Source organism: Anguilla rostrata, chromosome 6 (genome assembly GCF_018555375.3).
Source record: "Anguilla rostrata isolate EN2019 chromosome 6, ASM1855537v3, whole genome shotgun sequence".
NCBI lineage: Eukaryota > Metazoa > Chordata > Actinopteri > Anguilliformes > Anguillidae > Anguilla > Anguilla rostrata.
In genome coordinates this window covers 51854867-51873881 of record NC_057938.1, presented here as the reverse complement: position 1 = coordinate 51873881, position 19015 = coordinate 51854867, and the positions used below count along the sequence as shown (strand labels likewise).

Genomic DNA, 19015 nt, shown 5'->3' with positions numbered 1-19015 from the left:
TGAGTAAAAGCTTGCAGTATACTGAAATGATTGTTACTGTGTTTATTTAGACGGCTACAATTATGGCTTACCAACCAACAAGAATTTAACAAAATTATATTTGGATATATAGTTTTACAAAATGTGCAATTGAATTAAGTTTACTATGTGTCCGTACGTGTGTCCGCGAGCGGGGCAGGTGAGAGTCCAACGTTGTGGGGCAGTTCTCTGATGTCAGGCAGCAGATAGTACTTCTCAGGATCACAGCAGTCAATGGCTTTGTTAATTTAATGAATACTCCTCAAAAGTGAATGTTCTTTTCCTCGTGGAAGACAACGTTTCTTTGTTTTCATAATCAATTTTACCTTAATGAGTTGTTGTTTGGAAGTTGGATGTTGCGCCACTCGGAGTGGCTGATCTTGGAACGATTCACGACCTTCGGTTCTGCTGCGACGCCAAACTCGCGCAGTCCTTGTTGCTATAGAGACCGCTACGTGTTTGCGGCTCAGGCATCCACAGATTTTCCAAACAAAAAGTATGAGCCTGACATGGTCATGGACTCTGAAATGCAGCTTGAGATAGTTGGTCTTTTGAAAGAGCACAACTTTCAAATCGCCCTAGGGACTGCAGAGGTAACGTGTTAGCTTGTCATCAGAATTTTGTTTGTTATAGCTAATATAGTTTATAGTCTAATATCACCAGCCATTCAAGTAAAGTGATGTTAACTGGCTAGCCTAGCTATCTGTCCAGTTTACAAATACGAGTGCAGGATGCTTGTCAGCTAGCTGAGAAGTGATTTTGCTTACGTAGTCCTTTGTATTAGCTAATTGGCAAGATATATTAACTATTGTACCAGCTAATAACATTACTGGCGAAATGAACACAAATCCTACTGTCACCAGACCTGGCTAACTGACGTTAACTAATGGATCCGGTCTTTGCCTGTCGCCAACAGGGTTTGAAACAGAAGTTTCCTGCGTCGTTCTCGGATGTAAAGATTCGTCCGTTGCATGAGTGTGACTGGCACGAATATTTAACCAGTAAGAAAAAGGTGGGCTAGCTCAGTTTATACTTAGTTATTTCATTCGTTATATAGCTACCAATTATCAAACCAACAATCACCATTCTACGTGTATTTAATCTGCCAATGTCCTGTTGGCAATCATTATTAATATTTTCTGTTGTGTTACTCTTTTCATTCATTTGTTAGCAGTTCATGTGTATCTGATTTATTGATCTCTACTGCAAATATAAAACTTTGTTTTCTGATATAGTGTATCCCTATTGGACTCATCCTACGAGTTGCATTATTTTTAATTAAGCAGCAAGATTTAGCCTATCTGATTAACAATGATGGTTCCTTTGACCCTATCCACGTTCTTCACTAGGAACTGAAAGGTGAGGTGTGGGAATACAAAGGCAAACTGATGTGCTTTGTCAACTCTCAACTTCTCGGTGATGAAAGAGACTTGTCAAGGTGGGCTGTGGAACAGTGGGGGTTCACCTTTCGGAGACCGCACGCACTGTACCTGGCTCTGACCGAAGACTACTACACCAGACACCTACGGAGCAGTGGGGCAAGTCTTCCTTTGCCCAAATGTGTTCTCCAAAACGCAACAGTTAGGATAGCGCACATTAGAACAGTCATCATATTTGAGGGTTAATTCACTGACTTCCCTGACTAGACTCACTCGTTATCCTCTTACCCCTATACAGAAATGTCACTTTGAAAGTCAGCCATTAAAGTAATTAATAAACAATAAAATATTAATATTAATATGTTGCTCCACAGTCCATTTGGTCAGAGATTTAGCTTTCACCATTTATATAGCGCTTTACAATTGATGCCTCTCATTCGCCAGAGCAGTTAGAGGTTAGGGGTTAGGTGTCTTGCTCAAGGACACTTCGACATGCCCAGGGCGGGGTTTGAACCGGCAACCCTCCGACTGCCAGACAATCGGTCTTACCTCCTGAGCTATATCGCCCCTATACGCCCCATGCACACTAAACGCTTCTCTCCGTTTAAAAGGATGTGCAGAAATGTTGAGGTAATACCCAGTTTTCCCCCTCTCTGATTCATTCCTGCAGCACACATTTGTATTCATGGATATTGAAATTAAAGGAGAGCCGGTTGGAAGGTTATTGTTTGAGGTGAGTGGGCGTCACGTTTTCTAAAGCAAACATTTGTTTTTTTGCGAATGCACGTGTCACGGCTGATCACGGTTATTCTCCTCAGCTCTTTTCAGATCTGTGTCCAAAGACGTGCAAGAATTTCCAGGCACTGTGTGCCGGAGATGCGGGTCTGTCAGGGCGCAACATCGCGCTGACCTACAAGGGATCCGTATTTCATCGGGTCGTCCCCAATGGCTGGATTCAGGGCGGAGGTAAGATGTGTGGGGAATGATCTAGGGTCATTTTTATGTCTGTTACATGGAGAATAACAAAGCTTGCTGTGTGCAGTGTTAAATATGTGAGATTCCCACATGCAAGGGGACCGACAAACACATTATTTTAAAATGAAGCTGGTATTCATGTTATGCAACTATATAATTTTTTGAGATCTTTTACTATGAATAGTTATAAATTGAAAAGAAAAATTCCCAAACATAGTGTAATAACCCAGTGGAAAAAGGACAGTTATGTTTCTAAATGGCTTCATACGGTGTTTTTGAAATTCACTTTTTAGAGCAATATTAACTCATTAATAAGTGTTTAAATAGTACAGTTTATCTGTCTGTAGTCTGAATACTACATGCCCATTTGAAAAAAACTAGCAGCCAGTCATTTCTAAATCAAGAATGGGGATCACCCATTTTTAAATCTTTTCTTTGGGTGAATTCCTCTTTTGCAGATATTTCACCTGGGGCAAGAGGAAATGGTGGAGAATCAATTTATGGACCAACATTTGAAGGTACTATTAAGAAAAACAGGCAAGGAAATTGAAAGGTCAAATACATTAAAAACCCCCATGTAGGGTTGTGAGTATTTACCTCTCAGTGGTTATGAATCCTTGGTTAACCAATTCTTTAGCAGACAGACAAAAACCTACAATGCTGAGATCTCAGAATTACCAAAGGTATGTGAGACATGTTGCATTAAAATTCAATAAGTGCCAAACAAGCTAAGAAACTTAGCTGGCATCCATATAGTGCAGTCTTGACTGGACGTAAAAGGAAGAAACAATTGTGGCAGCTGTGCTTTTGGGCCGATTCTGCGTATCTATGGCTCTGATATTAGGTAAAGGATCGGAATCCGGGTCAAGCTGCTGATGTGCTCCATTGGCTGTTTTAGTTTTTTTTTTTTTTTCGGCTCAGCTGTGTGAACAATGCAGGCCATGCATGTGAAAGTACGTGGATGCGACAAGAATTTCTTGGGACAAAACTGTTTGTCCCCGTTTAGAAACTATCCCGCTGAAAAAGAAAAAAAAATCTGGCAATGCTGTGAATTAGGCAGGGAAACGAGAAAGAAAGGGGGGAAGGAGAGAGAAAGAAAGAGAGGACCAAAAACAACAGGTTTTCAGAAATTCTGTTTTGTTAAGTAATTAATGATAATTGAAAGTAAATAATGGTAGTAAACTGCAAAAAAACATTTGCCATTCTTGAAGGCCTCCATAAACTTTCACAGTCAGTGGGGGTTTTTTGTTGCTTTTTTGTTTATCAATATGTGAATTCTGAAGTAACGTCTGTTCTCCCAGATGAAAGCTTTGCAGTGCCTCACAGTAAGAGAGGGATCTTAGGAATGGCCAATCAGGGGACTCACACTAATGGATCTCAGTTCTACATCACCCTGCAGCCTGCTCATTGGATGGACCGGAAATATGTGGCTTTTGGGTGCGTTTCCTGGCAACCTCATTCCAGCTACTACTGAATGGAGAATCTTGGTCTTTTTGTGTGTGTGCCTGTGTGTGTGTGTGTGTGTGCATGTGCGTGTGTGTGTGTGTGTGTGTGTGAGTGTGTGTGTGTGCCTGTGTGTGTGTGTGTGTGTGTGTGTGTGTGTGTGTGTGTGTGAGTGTGTGTGTGTGCATGTGCGTGTGTGTGTTTGTCTGTGTATTTTTATTTGGTTTCTGAGAATGAGCAGCAGGTGATACTCGTGATTTAAAATAACCGTCCAAATACCTATGTGTGATCCAGATTCAGAGTTCTTAAAACCACTGTGCCACTGCAGTAAAATTCAGTAAAGCGAAGACGAAACAAACTGCGAGGTGAACATGTATATAACTGATATACCTCTTTTGTTCTAGACAAGTGATTGAAGGCACAGAAGTACTAAAGAAGCTGGAGGTTGCCCCCACCTACAACGAGAGACCTGAGGACGAGTGCAAAGTCGCTGACTGTGGGGTATTTCGGCCTTGATGTTAAACTTATTTTAAAAAGCTATTTTTTGCTATAGAAAGCCAATTAAGCGCAATTACACTCAACTGCATTGCACCTTTTTTTTGTATGAGATCAAGGTAATTACACAGTAACGCTGTTTTTTATGGATTACACCAAGATGGTGTAATCCATGCTGGAAGAATGATAATAGTAAAGTGATAGTGTTTTCATGACTTACGGTCTTTGGGGAAACACTATGCATGGAAGCCATTACTCGGGATTGAGAACTGACCGTGAACTTAAATGAATAAAAGTGGCAAATAATAATCCTTTGAAAGCTTTGGGTGAATAAACTGCATAAGGTTTCATGCTACACAGAGATCAGATTATGGGAAACAAAGAGGATTATGTTAATGCTAAGCTATTTGTGTCACAAATCTGGGGTAAAGGTTTCAAGTGGTGCCCAACGTTTGTCAGGGAAAAGGATGTGCCAGGAAATCAGTGACTTGGCAAAATCTGTTCATCTGAAATTGAAAGTTGTACAACAGTGCAATACGCCATTGGGCGAGTGACTGGCAACCACAGCAGAATACAAAATACAACTGCAAGTATGGAATCTGCAGATGAAAGATTATAAAGTATGGTTATTTTACTGAGTACCTGCTTAAAGTGTCTGAGATAAAAATGTCTGTTCTTTGTACAACAAGCGATGTCTTGTTCTTTGTATTTGTTTAATTCATATTTTTCTCCCTTGTTCTGAATACCCACTGGGTATTCAGGCCCTACATTGTTTTCCTAACACTGTAATATGATATCATTGTGAAAAAACAAAGCATGTGTTGCAAACATTCAGTGTTAAATTAAACTTTTTTTTCTTTGGTGTGTGTGTGTGTGTCTGTGTGCGTGCTGCATCTGAAAAGGGTGATTTAAAAAGTATATTAAAAAAAGTGTAAAATCCAGGTTACAATAACGCTTGTACAGAATTTAAAATGAATCATTTTAAAATGTTAAGCCCATTTAGATTCATCGTATGGAAGGGGCTGTCAATCATAGATGACAGAGCACAGAAATAAAAAATGAATTGACTGCATGTAACAGTATACTGCACTATTGATGGCTCTGTGGTTATCCGTATATATAGTGAAGTGTTGAAATGAGGAAGTGCTGCAGACAGCACTCAATGTCTGGTTTTCATTCTTCATCTTCTTGCATACTTGAGTTCCTCTTTTTATGCCAACCTGACAGGTTGCTTATAAGAACTGAATTCAAACTGTCTGTTCTTAAAACGACACAATCACAGGGCTGAATTACTGATTCACTTCTTTCTTTCCTTTAGCCTCTCAAATGTTTATGCTTTTTTCCCCCACAGACAGTTCAGGGTAACTTCAATAACTTGCATGTTTTTCACGCTATGTAATAACACAGCTTGATGCTGGAGTAGTTTAGATAACGTATCTAATTTGCGGGTACTACATTTGTGCCCCAACCAGGCTTCAAACCAGCAACCAGTCAACTGTATTATAAACAGAATTATCTATGTACTTGTTTCTGGTTGTCTGTGCATAACTTATTTGTGTGAAGCCCAGAGCTTTTGCGGTTGAGTAGCCAACACTCCCATCATCCATCACCCTTGTTCTCTCTCGTCAATTATTTTTTTGTTTTTTGTTGAAACATTCAAGTATCTCTTCGGTATGTGACAGTAAGGAATTGCTACACGTTAATATCTGCTAAGTTCGTATACAATTACGATTTGTGCCATAAAAATGGCTGACGGGTGAAAACCGAGGTGACACGCAGGCTGGTGGGCAATTTAATGGCAATTAAGAAATCTTTTGAAGCGAGGCCTCAACTAAACTTATGTTCCTCTGGGGGAAATTATTTCACACAGCACAGCTACTGTTTCTTTTATGTTGTAAATCCACGCAACAACGCAGACTGACCCGAGGAACCGTCTAGTCCGTAGCCACGAATATGTTAAAACTGCGGGGCAGGGCAGCTATTCATAAAAGCACCTATCTTCGCTGCCTCCTCCCAGTATCAGTAAAAACTGCCACATGACCTGTATAGCAGGAAGTTGAGTGGACCCACAGAAACCCCGTATACAGCAGAAATTAGTGTCTCTCACACTTTTCGGCACTTGTTACCTAGCGTGCTGTTGTAGGAAGAAGAGAAAATAGAAAGATGTACTGGAGACTTTTGTTGGTTACATTTTCACTTGCCTTGCTGCGTAGTACGACAGCTGGAGATAGTGGTAAGTTGATGTGTTGGCCCCATCTGTGTTCGCTACGTAACTAGCTTGCTAGCGCTAACTAGTTTTTCCTCTGCTAGCTAGTAGCAATCGCGCGCAGTGACAGCTAATCTCACAATATTTTCTTGGTTTTCCACGTAGTATATTTGCAACCCAGCATTTTAGCAAGCTAGTAACTGCATTTATTTAAATATTAAGTTATAATTTAAGTTTTTTTCAGTGATTTTTTTAGGCAGCAACATAGCTACGTTGCAGTTTAGTTCTCCGTTCGTTAGCCTGTTTGCCACTAGCTAGCGTTAGCTATCTTACCAGATGGCCAACAACATTCATTCATGAAGTGAGAAGTAGCTCATGCTAACTGTCCAACTAGTGATATTGTAGTATTTATTATTATACATTATTACTGTCTTGTTACAAAGATTAGTTAACTAGCCACCTTGGTTCGTCAAATTTCTTACTAACAGCTTCCTTGCAGTTTATTAAGCATTATGTAATATATACTGTTAGCTAACATTGGCCATCGAAACAAACCAATGCTATTATTAATGTGAATTTGTAATTTAGTGTTGGCTAGCTAGCCATATCAGATTTCTCATTGCTTTTTTGGAAAAATGCGTGTTCATTAGATTGTCCGACGCGCGTGATGACGAAAACTAACACCAATAGCGGGCAGTATTTTACAAGTCCTCCTGAGAACAGGCATTGACGTAGTTCGCTAATCCCCGATGGCTGTGTGAAAAACACCTGGACAGAGTTCAGTCTGGGATGGTGGGATGGGAGGTGAAGTCCGGACGAATATTATTGTACATTGTGTATAAAGCCAAGGCTAGTCAGAACTCCATTTCCCAGCAAAACTGATTTGTTGGGACCGTTTTCACGAGCACACTATAACCATAATGTGAAGGCTTCTGCTGCCACCAAGCACTGAAATCGGCCATCAGTGGGCTCAGATATGTTTGTTCGTTTTCCTGGCACAGTTGTATTAGTCATTGCTCTATCATTTAGTGGTTGGCTGAGTTGACTGGCGTGCTCTCAACAAGCATTTCAGTTATTAAACAGCAGTCTAATTAGTACAACTATGCTTCCAAAACGTGTGTTGGTTTATGAAAGGTCACACGTTATTGAAGGGTTTGCATTTAGGGTTTAGTAGCATGGCATATGCTTGATCTATAAGTCTATGCACCAGACCAATTTTCTGTCAAGTGGTCTCAATTTAAACAATCACTTTAAAAATAAACCCTTTTTAAAGTGCTTTTGAGTGTTTTTCCTTCTCACGAGTTTTTTTTTTTTTTTTACCTCGCTGAAGTTTTTATTGATTTTTTTAAAATACATATTTTGCTGTTCGAGTCCAAAAAGTGTCATTCAGATAGCACTGGATTGAACTGGACCAATCTGAGAAAATACACAAGTGTTGATGTAATTTTTCTGGCCTGAATGCAAGGTTAGGGTTGAATTGTCTGTGATTCAGGGCTGGATTCTGGGCCTGTACGTTTGCCATGCCCGTTGTTAATTTAATTCCTTGGGGTTACCCCTAAAAAATGGTGACTTTACCTGCTCAGGTTGTGTGTGCTGTTCATTTTTTTCAGGTGGCTGCTCAGTGCTAACAAGCTGTCCGGAGTGCCAAAAAAACACAGACTGCACCTGGTTACAGTGCACAGGTAAGTGGTTTTCTTCCGTGGGAGAGCTGCTGGCGGTTTGAACGTTGTTTGCTGTGGAGGAAGAAGTGGCACTGACTGTGCTCAACGGTCATGTTGTCATACTGCAACACGGCGCTGGTTTGAAGTGATGTGCCATAAATGTGGGACTATCAGTGGGAATACGGAGGCTCTGCATCCTGTTACGTTAAATATACAGTATTTATTTACTGGCAATGGAACCTTCCGGAGATGTTGCAAACCGTTTATCGCGTTACCTGACAGCCGCGCGGCTCGTTATCAGCATAATGCGTTCGGGGGTTGGGCCGGTGTTGCCATGGAGTGGGTCTGTTGTGCAAAGCAGGGAAGTCTGAAAACAATTTTTGAACTGTGTTAAGTTTTCATTTATTTGCGTTTCCATTTCTTACGATGTCTAACAGAGCCTTGGACAGTGGACCTTGTGAAAAATGAAGATACTCTGGTATCTGCCCACATTAGCAAATCAAATAAATACATTTTACATACTGTGTGTAAACTGTACAATGTGAAGGTTGAGGACAAGTGATGAAAAAGGATAACACTGGTAGGAGTTGTTGATTGGGTGTTAATAACGCACACCAAGCACAGATATACTGCTTTCCACACCACTTTCTCTGGCGTTCATGTTGCTGAAATAGATTTCCCAACCCCCCCCCCCCCTCATATTTCCAGAATATGATTTTACTCCGGTAACCATGACAACCGTAGAGGTAGATCACTGATCCTGGGGATCACCACGGGGCGGTCATTCCGGAACGCTCTTCCCGCGTTCCACCGCAGGGAGTATGAAGAAGCGCAGCTCCATATCCCCCCCCCCCGCCCTCGGCCACCCCCTCCTCCAGAGATAGTACAGGAAGCGCAGGGATGAATAGCAGGAAACGGTGATATCCTTAAGAAAGTGGCGGAAAGAAGAAAAGAAAAGTGTGAGCAGAGAAGAGCGGGGCGCCGGGCGGGGTTGGGGAGTGGAGGCGGGGGGGGGGGGGGGGTCAGTCAGTCAGTCAGGCTCCAGCTGGGGGAGGAATGCGTATCCCCTGGAAGCGTCTAAAGCCCAAAACGTCCAACGGGAACTGGCGAGGAAGCCGAGGTGTGCTGAGGTTTGTTTGGCGGTTCAGGTAGTTTGAGTAGTCTTCACCCAAGCAGCATGTACATTGAATACGCCCCCCCCCCCCACCCACACACCCCCCAACCAGTTCTGCTTGTTCAGGAAAGCACATTGGTTCTGGAAAGCCCGACGCACAGTTCAGCTCTCCAGCGTCAGCTGTGGGTCACGCCTGGGTCGCCCTCGGTACTTTCAGAAGTCATTTCCTCTCGAGCGGTGTTGCATCACACCACAGCTTCTGAGTCCAAACATCTTTCCTTCACGCATGAGCTGAGAAACCTTACTGAGCTGAAAGGTCATGCCTTCAGCTGGGCTCGGTCTGTACACAACCTTTGATTGATTTAGCTGTACAGATATCGATCCACGTGGTAATTGTGATAAGACTAGGCGCTCGTTTACTCCGCGAATAAGGAGTTGCCTTAAATTTGAATATTGAAACCAGGCAGCCAGTGTTTTTGCGCATAACACGGTGAATTTGCAGATTTGAAATGAGCGATGACAGAAGTTTTGTGAGTAACGCATGGGGAAAGCTTGGCTAGCACTCGATCGATTGGCCATCGACTGTTCAGGAGGACCAGCTTGGTGGTTAGACTGAAACCTAGGAGCTGTGGCTCCAGTCGGACACGTTTCTGTTGAGGAGCTGCCTCAGACTCGTGTTAGCTGGGCGTCTGTAAGCTGGGAATTGCAGGGTTAAAACCCAGAGTGGGTAGTGTTGGCTCACAGGCTGTGCTGAAATACCACGGCTTTGCTGTTTGTGTGCGTGAGTGTGTGTGTGTGTGTGTGTGTGAGACTGCGTGTGTGAGTGTGTGTGTGTGTATGACTCTGTGTGAGACTGTGTGTGTGTGTGCGCGTGCGCGTGTGAGACTGTGTGTGTGTGTGTATGACTTTGTGTGAGACTGTGTGTGTCTGTGTGTGTGACTGTCTGTGTGAGACTGCGTGTGTGTGTGTGTGTGTGTGTGGTGTGTGTTGTGTGTGCCTGCCTGTCTGTGTGTGTGTGTGGTAGGGAGGTCTTTTCCCTCATTGGCTCTGCTACTTCAGTGTGCTTCTATGGAGAAACTGTTGTTTGAGTGCATAGACAGATACCCCAGGTGACCGGTGGTTTCGTTGCTTTCTTGCCCACTGTTCCCATAAGGGCAGACTGGAAGAGGACAGCTCGCGGATGGCCGCTGTTGGAGAACGGGGCTGTTCTGCCAGTGCTGTTGTGGGGTGTGTGATCGAATCGCTCGTGACTAAGCGCTCTACGAGACCGCGAATAATTAGCACGTCCTTTGCTTTGTCTCGCCCGCCACTGTGCTTGGGTACGGTAACCGTGGCGGCGGGAGGACGAGCCCGGCTGGGGTGAGAGGGTGTGGTAAACGGGTCGCACGCCCGCGGGATGGCGGCGTGCCCGCAGCCCTGGCGCCGGTCTCCTTACCGCCATGCGTTGCCGCGCAGGGACACACGAGGCTCAAGACCAAGGCCCCGGATTCGTTACATTACATTCAGCGTTTGCCCGTTACTTTGACTAACAAATAAGCAAATATGTTTTGCTTTTTTTGTCTTCACAAAAGAGTTGAGCGATCGCTAAAGCTAGCTTGCCAAAGTGAGTCCGTGTAGAGGAAGTGTAGGCTAACGCTTGCAGTTACTGGTAAGTCAGAGTTAAAGACGCATGTTTGCTGACTGAACGGCAGCAGGTGTGTGGAGGACCATGACGCGGGAGAGCGAGGCCTGGTTTTGTGTATTTGCTCTCGGTGGTGTCAGCCCTGTTTTGCCGGCGGTAAAACTTTTAGGGAGGACCTTAAGTTTGAGTCCCGCCTGTGCAGAACCCGTTTTCCCAGGTTGGGGGTGGGGGGGTGACGGGAGCAGCCTGAGGCCCAGGCTCTGCAAAATTAAGGAAAATTAGACTTTTTTATTTTGAGTACCAAATTGAGAGTGTGCTGTGTGTTTCCCGGCAGCTTGACAACTGGGGCTTGACCCTGTTTCATGGTCACACACACACACACACACACGCACACGCACACACACACACACACACCACACACAATTTGTGATCTCTGCTACCTTTTAGCAGCTGCGTACGTGTTCTCTTCCGTCCACGTCACAGCTGACTGATAGGGGGAAGGAGGGCCGTAGAGCCAGGAATGCTGTCAGAGAGCGTGCCAAGTGCCAAGTGTTCCTCTGCAGCTGACGTCATTGGAAGCTAACCCTACTGACACAGAATGCCACAGACTTTAATACCGTCCCGTCCCGTCCAGCTTCCCCCACTGACACAGAATGCCACAGACTTTAATACCGTCCCGTCCCGTCCAGCTTCCCCCACTGACACAGAATGCCACAGACTTTAATGCCGTCCCGTCCCGTCCAGCTTCCCCCACTGACACGGAATGCCACAGACTTTAATACCGTCCCGTCCCGTCCAGCTTCCCCCACTGACACGGAATGCCACAGACTTTAATGCCGTCCCGTCCCGTCCAGCTTCCCCCACTGACACGGAATGCCACAGACTTAATACCGTCCCGTCCCGTCCAGCTTCCCCCACTGACACGGAATGCCACAGACTTTAATACCGTCCCGTCCCGTCCAGCTTCCCCCACTGACACGGAATGCCACAGACTTTAATACCGTCCCGTCCCGTCCCGTCCCGTCCCGTCCAGCTTCCCCCACTGACACGGAATGCCACAGACTTTAATACCGTCCCGTCGCCAGTTTGTGTTCCTGCTGTGCGATTTGCTTTAGGTCAGGGCGTGACTGAACTGGGTGATGTTTACTCTGCACAACACGCGCACGTGTACGCACACACACACAGACTGCGCTGTGAATCTTTAACCTGACGATTGTACGTTGAGTGGGAAGGGCCGCAGGTGGTGGTGCATCTGGGAGGGTCATGTGACATGCTGCTGATGTGCCCGGTATTGGGTGCCACATTCCGTTTGTTCTGGACGTACCCCTCATTGGGCGGGGGGGGGAAACAAGGAACAAGGAAGGCTGACAAGGAAGCAGGCCTTCAGAATCCTTCTCCGGCACGAGAACAGACTTGCTAGCTGCTGTATCCCCCATTGCAAGGGTAGCTGTGACCTTGTGTAGCTGTGCATTATTGCCACTAAGAGATTTCACTTATCGGTAACTCTCTCAGTTTGATTTCAAAGTACTGAAATGCCCTATCCATTACAGTTGAATGTCCATTACAGTGGGCATTTTCACAGATTTTAGCCTGGCCGTTTTGAGCTGTGTAATTTTGGAGTTTATTAAGGCGTGCACGACTACTCTACATAGGGCCACTCTTACCGCGTCGCGTCATTCTTTCCTCCAGTCGTTATGCTGCGTCATCTGGGCTTCTCGACCGACGCCGCTCGATTCCTATTTTTTCGGACGCGTGACTCATCTAGCGGTGGTTCAGCGGTTGCCAACGAAGCCACTGGGCCCGGAGAAATGAGTCAGACGAGGGGTTAGGAAGAGGGGGGGGGTGGTCTTCTGCTGAGGGGACACTTACGCTGGCCCAGGCTGTGCCGTTACTCTCGATTATTCTCCTTAATTTGCACAGACGGAAATACTAGAAGAATGTCCGAGGAGGTACGTTTCATATTCGAGTTTCCGCGGAATGGGCGGGGACGGAAAGATCCGTTTGTTGGTTTTTGCAGTTTTGTGACCGAAAAAGCAGGGCTATGATTTGAAATTGTGATTCTGGGAAAACGTGACGTGAATTTGAATTTTCTGGCAAATGTGGGTCAATTTCGGATTTGAATGCAGGGCCATATTTTGTCTCAGGTAAAATGCAAATGAACCAAAGTCATATTACCGACTGCTTCACGTCCCCATCAATGCTAAATGGCCATAAATACAGGGTTGCTTTAAATAACACATTTTGGCAGTTGAAAGATCGGTGTAGTCTCTTTTTTTGCCTCTGTTTTGACAGAAGAAAATGAGAAAACTTGTACTAGGCTTTGATCATTTCACCTTGAAGTTTCACCTTGATAAAGGCCTTGTTGTAACTCCTCAAAGCCTTGCATCTTTTCCTCACAGTTCACATTACAAAGTGTCAAGTTATACTGCCCTTCTCACCTTCTGAGATTCAAGACTTGCAACAGCTCCATAGTGCTATTTTAACCAAACTTTCATCTGTAGGAATACAAGCTGGTTTTAATCTCGGGAGTACCAGTTTTAAACACGAAGAAGCAAAAGCCAAATCTTTGTAATATTGGCTAGCTAGCTAAAGTGAGTTGCACTACATGGCCAAAAGTATGTGGACACCCTGACATCCAACATTTCATCCAAAATAATGGGGATTAATAAACTAGATGTTGGAGTATTGCTGCAGCGATTTGTTTCTATTCAGCCGGAAGAGCATCAGTGAGGTCAAGCACTGATTGGGCAATTAGGCCTTGCTCACAATTGATCAATTTCCTGTTGATCCCAAAGGTGTTGGAAGCGGTTGAGGTCAGGGCTCTGTGCAGGCCAGTCAAGTTCTTCCACACTGTTCTCTTCAAAACCATTTCTGTGTGGACCTCACTGTGTGCATGGGGGCATTGTCATGCTGAAACTGGACCTCCCCCAAAGGGGAAGCACAGAATCGACTAGAATGTTATTGTATGCTGTAGCATTAGATTTGTGTCACATGTAAGATTTGCCTTTACTGGAACAAAGGGGCCCAGCCCAAACCATGAAAAACAGCCCCAGACCAAGGGGTCTCCAGATGCTTTTGGTCATATAGTGTATCTCTCTGCTTATTTAGCTGGCAGCCAATGCTGACCGTACTACAGGGTTTGCTTCCCGCACATACCGTGGAGCCTGTGTGATGTATTATTATCCTGTGTGACTCATTGCAGCGCTTTCGTCCGATTGGTGCAGGCAGTACAGAACCCACTTCCTGGTTTATGAAGTGAGAGGTTCCCCCCCTGTTCACGTGTCAGTTGCTCTTGTTTCATCCAGCATCGGTCACTGAGATATGCGAAAAGGAAATCTTCAGACTTGTAGCAAAGGCTTATCGTGAATGCCACTGTTCGAGCTGCAATTTTAGTCAATTTCTATTTGCAGTTCTCAGACAAAGAGAGAGACTTAAATAAAAATGTAAAAAAAAAAATAAAAAAAAAAAGAATGTTTAAGTCTGGCTTGCTCTTTCTGATTAGTGTGTGTTCCCTTTGCACAGATTCAAGCCCCCAAAATGGTTCCTGCGTGAGCGCTGTGAATTACACCAGTGTGAGCCTGGCCTGTGAGCCAGTCGCTAATGGATCCTGCTCAGGTGAGGGAGTGACAACATTTATTTATTTACTTCTCAGAAATGCACTAAATCCACTGGAGTTTGAGCTGCAGGCATTCGGCTTCTGTCAAACCCAAGGCCTGGTAACCAGCCCCAAGGTAAAGCGGAGATCCTGTCACAGAATGTAAACTAGAGACCCAAAGGGCTGTAGTACATTTATGAGTATTGTATATCTGACCTGATCCTAAGAACGTAAGACTACATAATGACATCATGTAAGACTACATAATGACATCATCAGGCCATTTAGCCCATCCACCTGTGTGCTAAAGTGCCTAGCGCTCGCCATTTGCCTACAAACTAGAGCCTGGACTTGAACACCCCAGGGGGCTTTGCCTGTACTACATTACCCAGCAGGCTGTGCCCACACGATGACAACTGTGTACGTGGGATTTAACTTTTACTAATTTCCGTCTATGTCCCTAGTTCTGCTGAGGGAGCACAACCCTCAGCAAAACAGATCTGTTGTAGTTCTACTGCTTTGTAAATCCCTTTTATGAACTTGCAAACCTCAGTCAAATCCAAATTATATGACTATTGATATTATATTGACAAGACATTTTATTTAAGGTAATCACGCAGCTGAAGCGCACACTCACACACACACTCACACTCACTAACTCACTCCTCCCTCCCTCCCTCCATGATTTACTTTTTGATTTTTTTTTCCAGGCGACCTCGCACCAGGTGACCCTACGACCGTCAAACCCGCTGCCTCTACCACTGCCAAAACGACGGACGCTCCCACTGCCAAACCAGCTGTCACCACGGCCGCCCCCGAACCTGCAAACACTACTGCTGTCGTCCCGAGCAACGCCACCACCGCGGCTCCAACTGCAGGTAACGCTGGCTGCAGTCTGACCTTTGACCTGCAGACATAGTCTTAAAAAAATGCTTTGAAATGACTTGTCAAACCTAAATTAAATTTTATTATTATTTATTTTATTTTCCTCCAAGCTCATACAAACGCATCCACGACAGCGGCGGGTCCCACCAAGGCCCCGACTCCGCCCGCCAACACCACGGCAACGGCCGCTCCTCCGTCAAGTACGTTCACAACCGTAGTCGCTGGTTAAAAAGCGCTTATTCGACTAAAATGTGCCCATTTCAGTCCGGTTTGGATGAACCACTCTCTCTCTCTCTCCCCCTCCCTCTGTCTCTCCCCCCTCCCCCTCTCTCTCTTCCCCGTCTCTCTCTTTCTCCCCCCTCTGTCTCTCTCTCTGTCTCTCTTTCTCCCCCCTCTCTGTCTCTCTCTCTCTCTCTCTCTCTCCTCTCTCTCTCCTTCTCTCTCTCCCCCTCTTCCTCTCCCCCACCCACCCCCCCTCTGTCTCTCTCTGTCTCTCTTTCTCTTTCTCCCCCCTCTCTGTCTCTCTCTCCCTCTCCCCCTCCCTCTCCCTCTCCTCTCCCTCTCCCTCTCTCTCTCTCCTCCTCCCCCCCCACCCCCTCTGTCCTCAGACTCCACCCTCACCACCCAGGCCCCGGCCCCCCCCACCGCCGCGCCGCAGAAGAAGTCCACCTTCGACGCGGCCAGCTTCATCGGAGGCATCGTGCTGGTGCTGGGCCTGCAGGCCGTCGTCTTCTTCCTCTACAAGTTCTGCAAGTCCAAGGACCGCAACTACCACACCCTGTAACTACCACACCCTGTAAAACGTTCCTCACACTGAGGCCCGTAACTACCACACCCTGTAAAACGGGCCTCAGACTGGGGCCCGTAACTACCACACCCTGTAAAACGTTCCTCACACTGAGGCCCGTAACTACCACACCCTGTAAACAGGCCTCAGACTGGGGCCCTTGGCCCTTCGAACAGTGTTTCCGAGCAGTTTCCTTTGATTCCCCAGCACCGTTATGCATGCCGACTGTAGACTCGAACCTTAACACCCCCTTAACACTGTAGACTCGAACCTTAACACCCCCTAACCCCCCCCCACACCGCGACCCACCATTGACCCCGGGAAGTGATCTCCACGCGCTTCTGGAGGGGTCGTGAGGTCCTCCGGTTGGACCGTTAACCGACTAAAGATTCAAATATTCAAACTGACGGGCGGGAGCTAGTTGCTCTGCAGCCTCCCACATCTTCCCACGGTGGTCAGTTTGAACGCCAAAGCCTCGGCCGCATTTAACCTGAACTGAAACAGTGACTGAAAAGGGTTCCAAAAAAAAAATTTCATTTGCAGAACAGGAATTTGAATAAAATTTTTTAAAGTCACCTTGCGAAAAGAAAAGTGAAAGTGCTGGAAGAGAAGCATATAGTTCAGTCTTAGGTCCCCTGGCTCAAATTGCTTAGGAAACACTGTTTGAATTCCCTCCCTCCCCCTAGCCCCTGGTTTCTGAACGGAACGGAAGATACAGCATTGCTTGCAAGGCCCCGTCATGTCCAAAAAAAAAAAAAAAAAAGGCTTTGAGATTTCTATGCAAAATCGGTAGATTTTTGTCAGGCCGCAGAAGTGTATTTTTTTTTTTCTTTTAAATACTGAAAAGCAATGCAGCAATGCTTTATCCTCCCCAACCGAACTACCGAATAAAACCGATGTAATAACAAAAAAACAAAAAAAAAAACGGAAAAAAAGGAATGTAGGTGATATCACGGCAGATATTTCTCCTGCCTGGGAGATGAGCTTATAAAATGATAAATAAATAAAATTGGCGTGTTCCATCAGCACCTCGTTGTGCGCGGACTGCACGACGGCCCCACGAGCGGCTGCCTCGATGCAATAAACACAGTTTCACCCCCCCCCCCCCCCCACCATTTTACGCTCTATAGTCAGTTAGCCCTGGCCAATCCGCTCGCAGAGAGCACCGCGAAACAAGACGCCGCCCCGCCCCGCCCGACCGCTCATAGCCCAATTTCGTCAAAAAAAAAACCCTGCGCCGAGGGCATCCTGGGGCAAAAATAAATGAATAAATTAATAAATAAATAAAAATGAGCATGCACCTTCTGTATGTGGACAGTGATGTGAGAAAAGTGCCTTAGCGGGGGGTGTCAGTCAGGCTGGTGATTGGTCAGTTGGGCAGGTGTTGTCCCTCACCCCCCCCCCCCCCACCACCCACCCCCCCACACATACCCCATCCCAGTTCCTTTGGGTTGATGGCTCCCGTGTGGAGCTAGTGTTCTAGAACACTGACTCCAGATTAAGCGGATATCGCTGTGCTGATATTGGTAAATATATAGTGGAGAATCCCAGCTGGACTGATTTGTTTTATTGCTGATAATCATAATGATGATGAGAGTGATGACCTCTGTTGGATTTCTCTCTTTTTTTTTTAACCCCACCACCATTTTCTTTTTGTTTTGCGACTGTTGACTCGTTTATCCACGGGCCAAGTAAAAAGGCCCGCTTGGATGCGGCTCTGTGTTTGCAGAGGGGAAAATCAGAGCAGGACGGAGGTTGGGGTTTTTTTTTTTGCTGTATTAGTTGATATTTTGTTTTTCTTTTGGTTCCACCCCCCGCACCCCCCCACCCACACCCCCATGCACTTTCCCATCCCTTTGATTGGTTGAAAGTCTCAACATTTCTCTGGTCCATGAAACGGAAGCAGCTTACCTTAGTCGAACCATGTTCTGGATGCCTGCACGGTAAGCAGTTTGCCATAGAATTTGCCCAAGCGTGTTGCTAGTTTTTCTGCAGGTCACATTTCAATGATAAACCCAAGTTATTTTTTTAAAATGAGGAAAAACTTTAATTTCAGAATTTCTTGTTTAAAGCAACTGAGCCTGAAAAATGGTGCGGCTTTTCAGTCGATGAAGGTCTAATTGTCAGTTGAGGCCCACGTTTGGGTGGAAGTTTTGCATCTTGATTTCCTGCACATTGTCTTTGAATCATATTTGTACATTTTCCCGGATGTGATTGTGAAATGGACAGATGAAGAATCCTTTTGAGGAGGTTGTCAGTAGAATGGCTTTGTACTGGTGTTGAGACAATCGACTCAGGTTTGTATTTTATTTTTTTTTGTTGCTTTTTTGCGCAAAGAAGCAAGTTAGGTGTTTTTGAATTCTAAGATTTCAACTGTGGATGTCTTTGGGTTTCAAACATTTCGTGAACCACTTTCGTCGATTTAGAAAATATAGAGATATATATATATATAAAACACTAATGCTTTGAAACGAAAGGCCAATGCCTAGCATGTTGAATGGAGCGTTGGCCAAGCCTTGCATCATATTGTTCTCGCGTATTTTTCTTATGTGGCCAAAATTTTACTACAAAAGCCTGTCGGAAAACTCTTTGCTACACAAGTTGCCAAATGAAAATGTTTGCCTAGAATGAACACCAGTATAAAAAATTAATGTTAGTGCATGGTGTCTCTGTGCCAATAACAGCAAGATTGTATTGTTTATTATTAAGCACCTGGAAAAACGATTTGTGATTTTTTTTTTATCCACCCCCTCAGTGTTTACATTGAATCAGCATTGCGCTCCATCCAAAGAGTCCCATCTGCAGCAAGTCAAAAGTACAAGAACACACTGCCGTA

General features: G+C 45.2%; 2 protein-coding genes across 2 annotated transcripts; both read left to right on the top strand.

Moving 5' to 3' along the window:
- Positions 1-257: 257 nt before the first annotated feature.
- Positions 258-4998, top strand: ppil6 (peptidylprolyl isomerase (cyclophilin)-like 6). Its single transcript, XM_064340456.1, has 8 exons — positions 258-611; positions 935-1030; positions 1368-1556; positions 2068-2130; positions 2216-2363; positions 2831-2890; positions 3674-3809; positions 4220-4998. Exons 1-8 carry the CDS (start codon positions 291-293, stop codon positions 4329-4331), a joined length of 1125 nt encoding a protein of 374 aa, XP_064196526.1. The 5' UTR covers positions 258-290; the 3' UTR covers positions 4332-4998.
- A 1244-nt stretch (positions 4999-6242) lies between these two features.
- Positions 6243-16388, top strand: cd164 (CD164 molecule, sialomucin). Its single transcript, XM_064340457.1, has 6 exons — positions 6243-6543; positions 8127-8198; positions 14435-14527; positions 15218-15385; positions 15503-15592; positions 16001-16388. The coding sequence occupies exons 1-6, from the start codon at positions 6474-6476 to the stop codon at positions 16174-16176; spliced, it is 669 nt and encodes a 222-aa protein (XP_064196527.1). The 5' UTR covers positions 6243-6473; the 3' UTR covers positions 16177-16388.
- Positions 16389-19015: the final 2627 nt, after the last annotated feature.

What these genes read in the sequence shown, in the direction of transcription:
- ppil6 (XM_064340456.1), top strand. Translation starts at nt 291, where the DNA reads ATGTTCTTTTCCTCGTGGAAGACAACGTTTCTTTGTTTTCATAATCAA. An exon ending in TGGCTGGATTCAGGGCGGAG is followed by an intron (nt 2,364 to 2,830) that starts GTAAGATGTGTG and finishes CCTCTTTTGCAG; the next exon opens with ATATTTCACCTGGGGCAAGA. An exon ending in CGGAAATATGTGGCTTTTGG is followed by an intron (nt 3,810 to 4,219) that starts GTGCGTTTCCTG and finishes CTTTTGTTCTAG; the next exon opens with ACAAGTGATTGAAGGCACAG.
- cd164 (XM_064340457.1), top strand. Translation starts at nt 6,474, where the DNA reads ATGTACTGGAGACTTTTGTTGGTTACATTTTCACTTGCCTTGCTGCGT. An exon ending in CGCTAATGGATCCTGCTCAG is followed by an intron (nt 14,528 to 15,217) that starts GTGAGGGAGTGA and finishes TTTTTTTTCCAG; the next exon opens with GCGACCTCGCACCAGGTGAC. An exon ending in CACCGCGGCTCCAACTGCAG is followed by an intron (nt 15,386 to 15,502) that starts GTAACGCTGGCT and finishes TTTTCCTCCAAG; the next exon opens with CTCATACAAACGCATCCACG.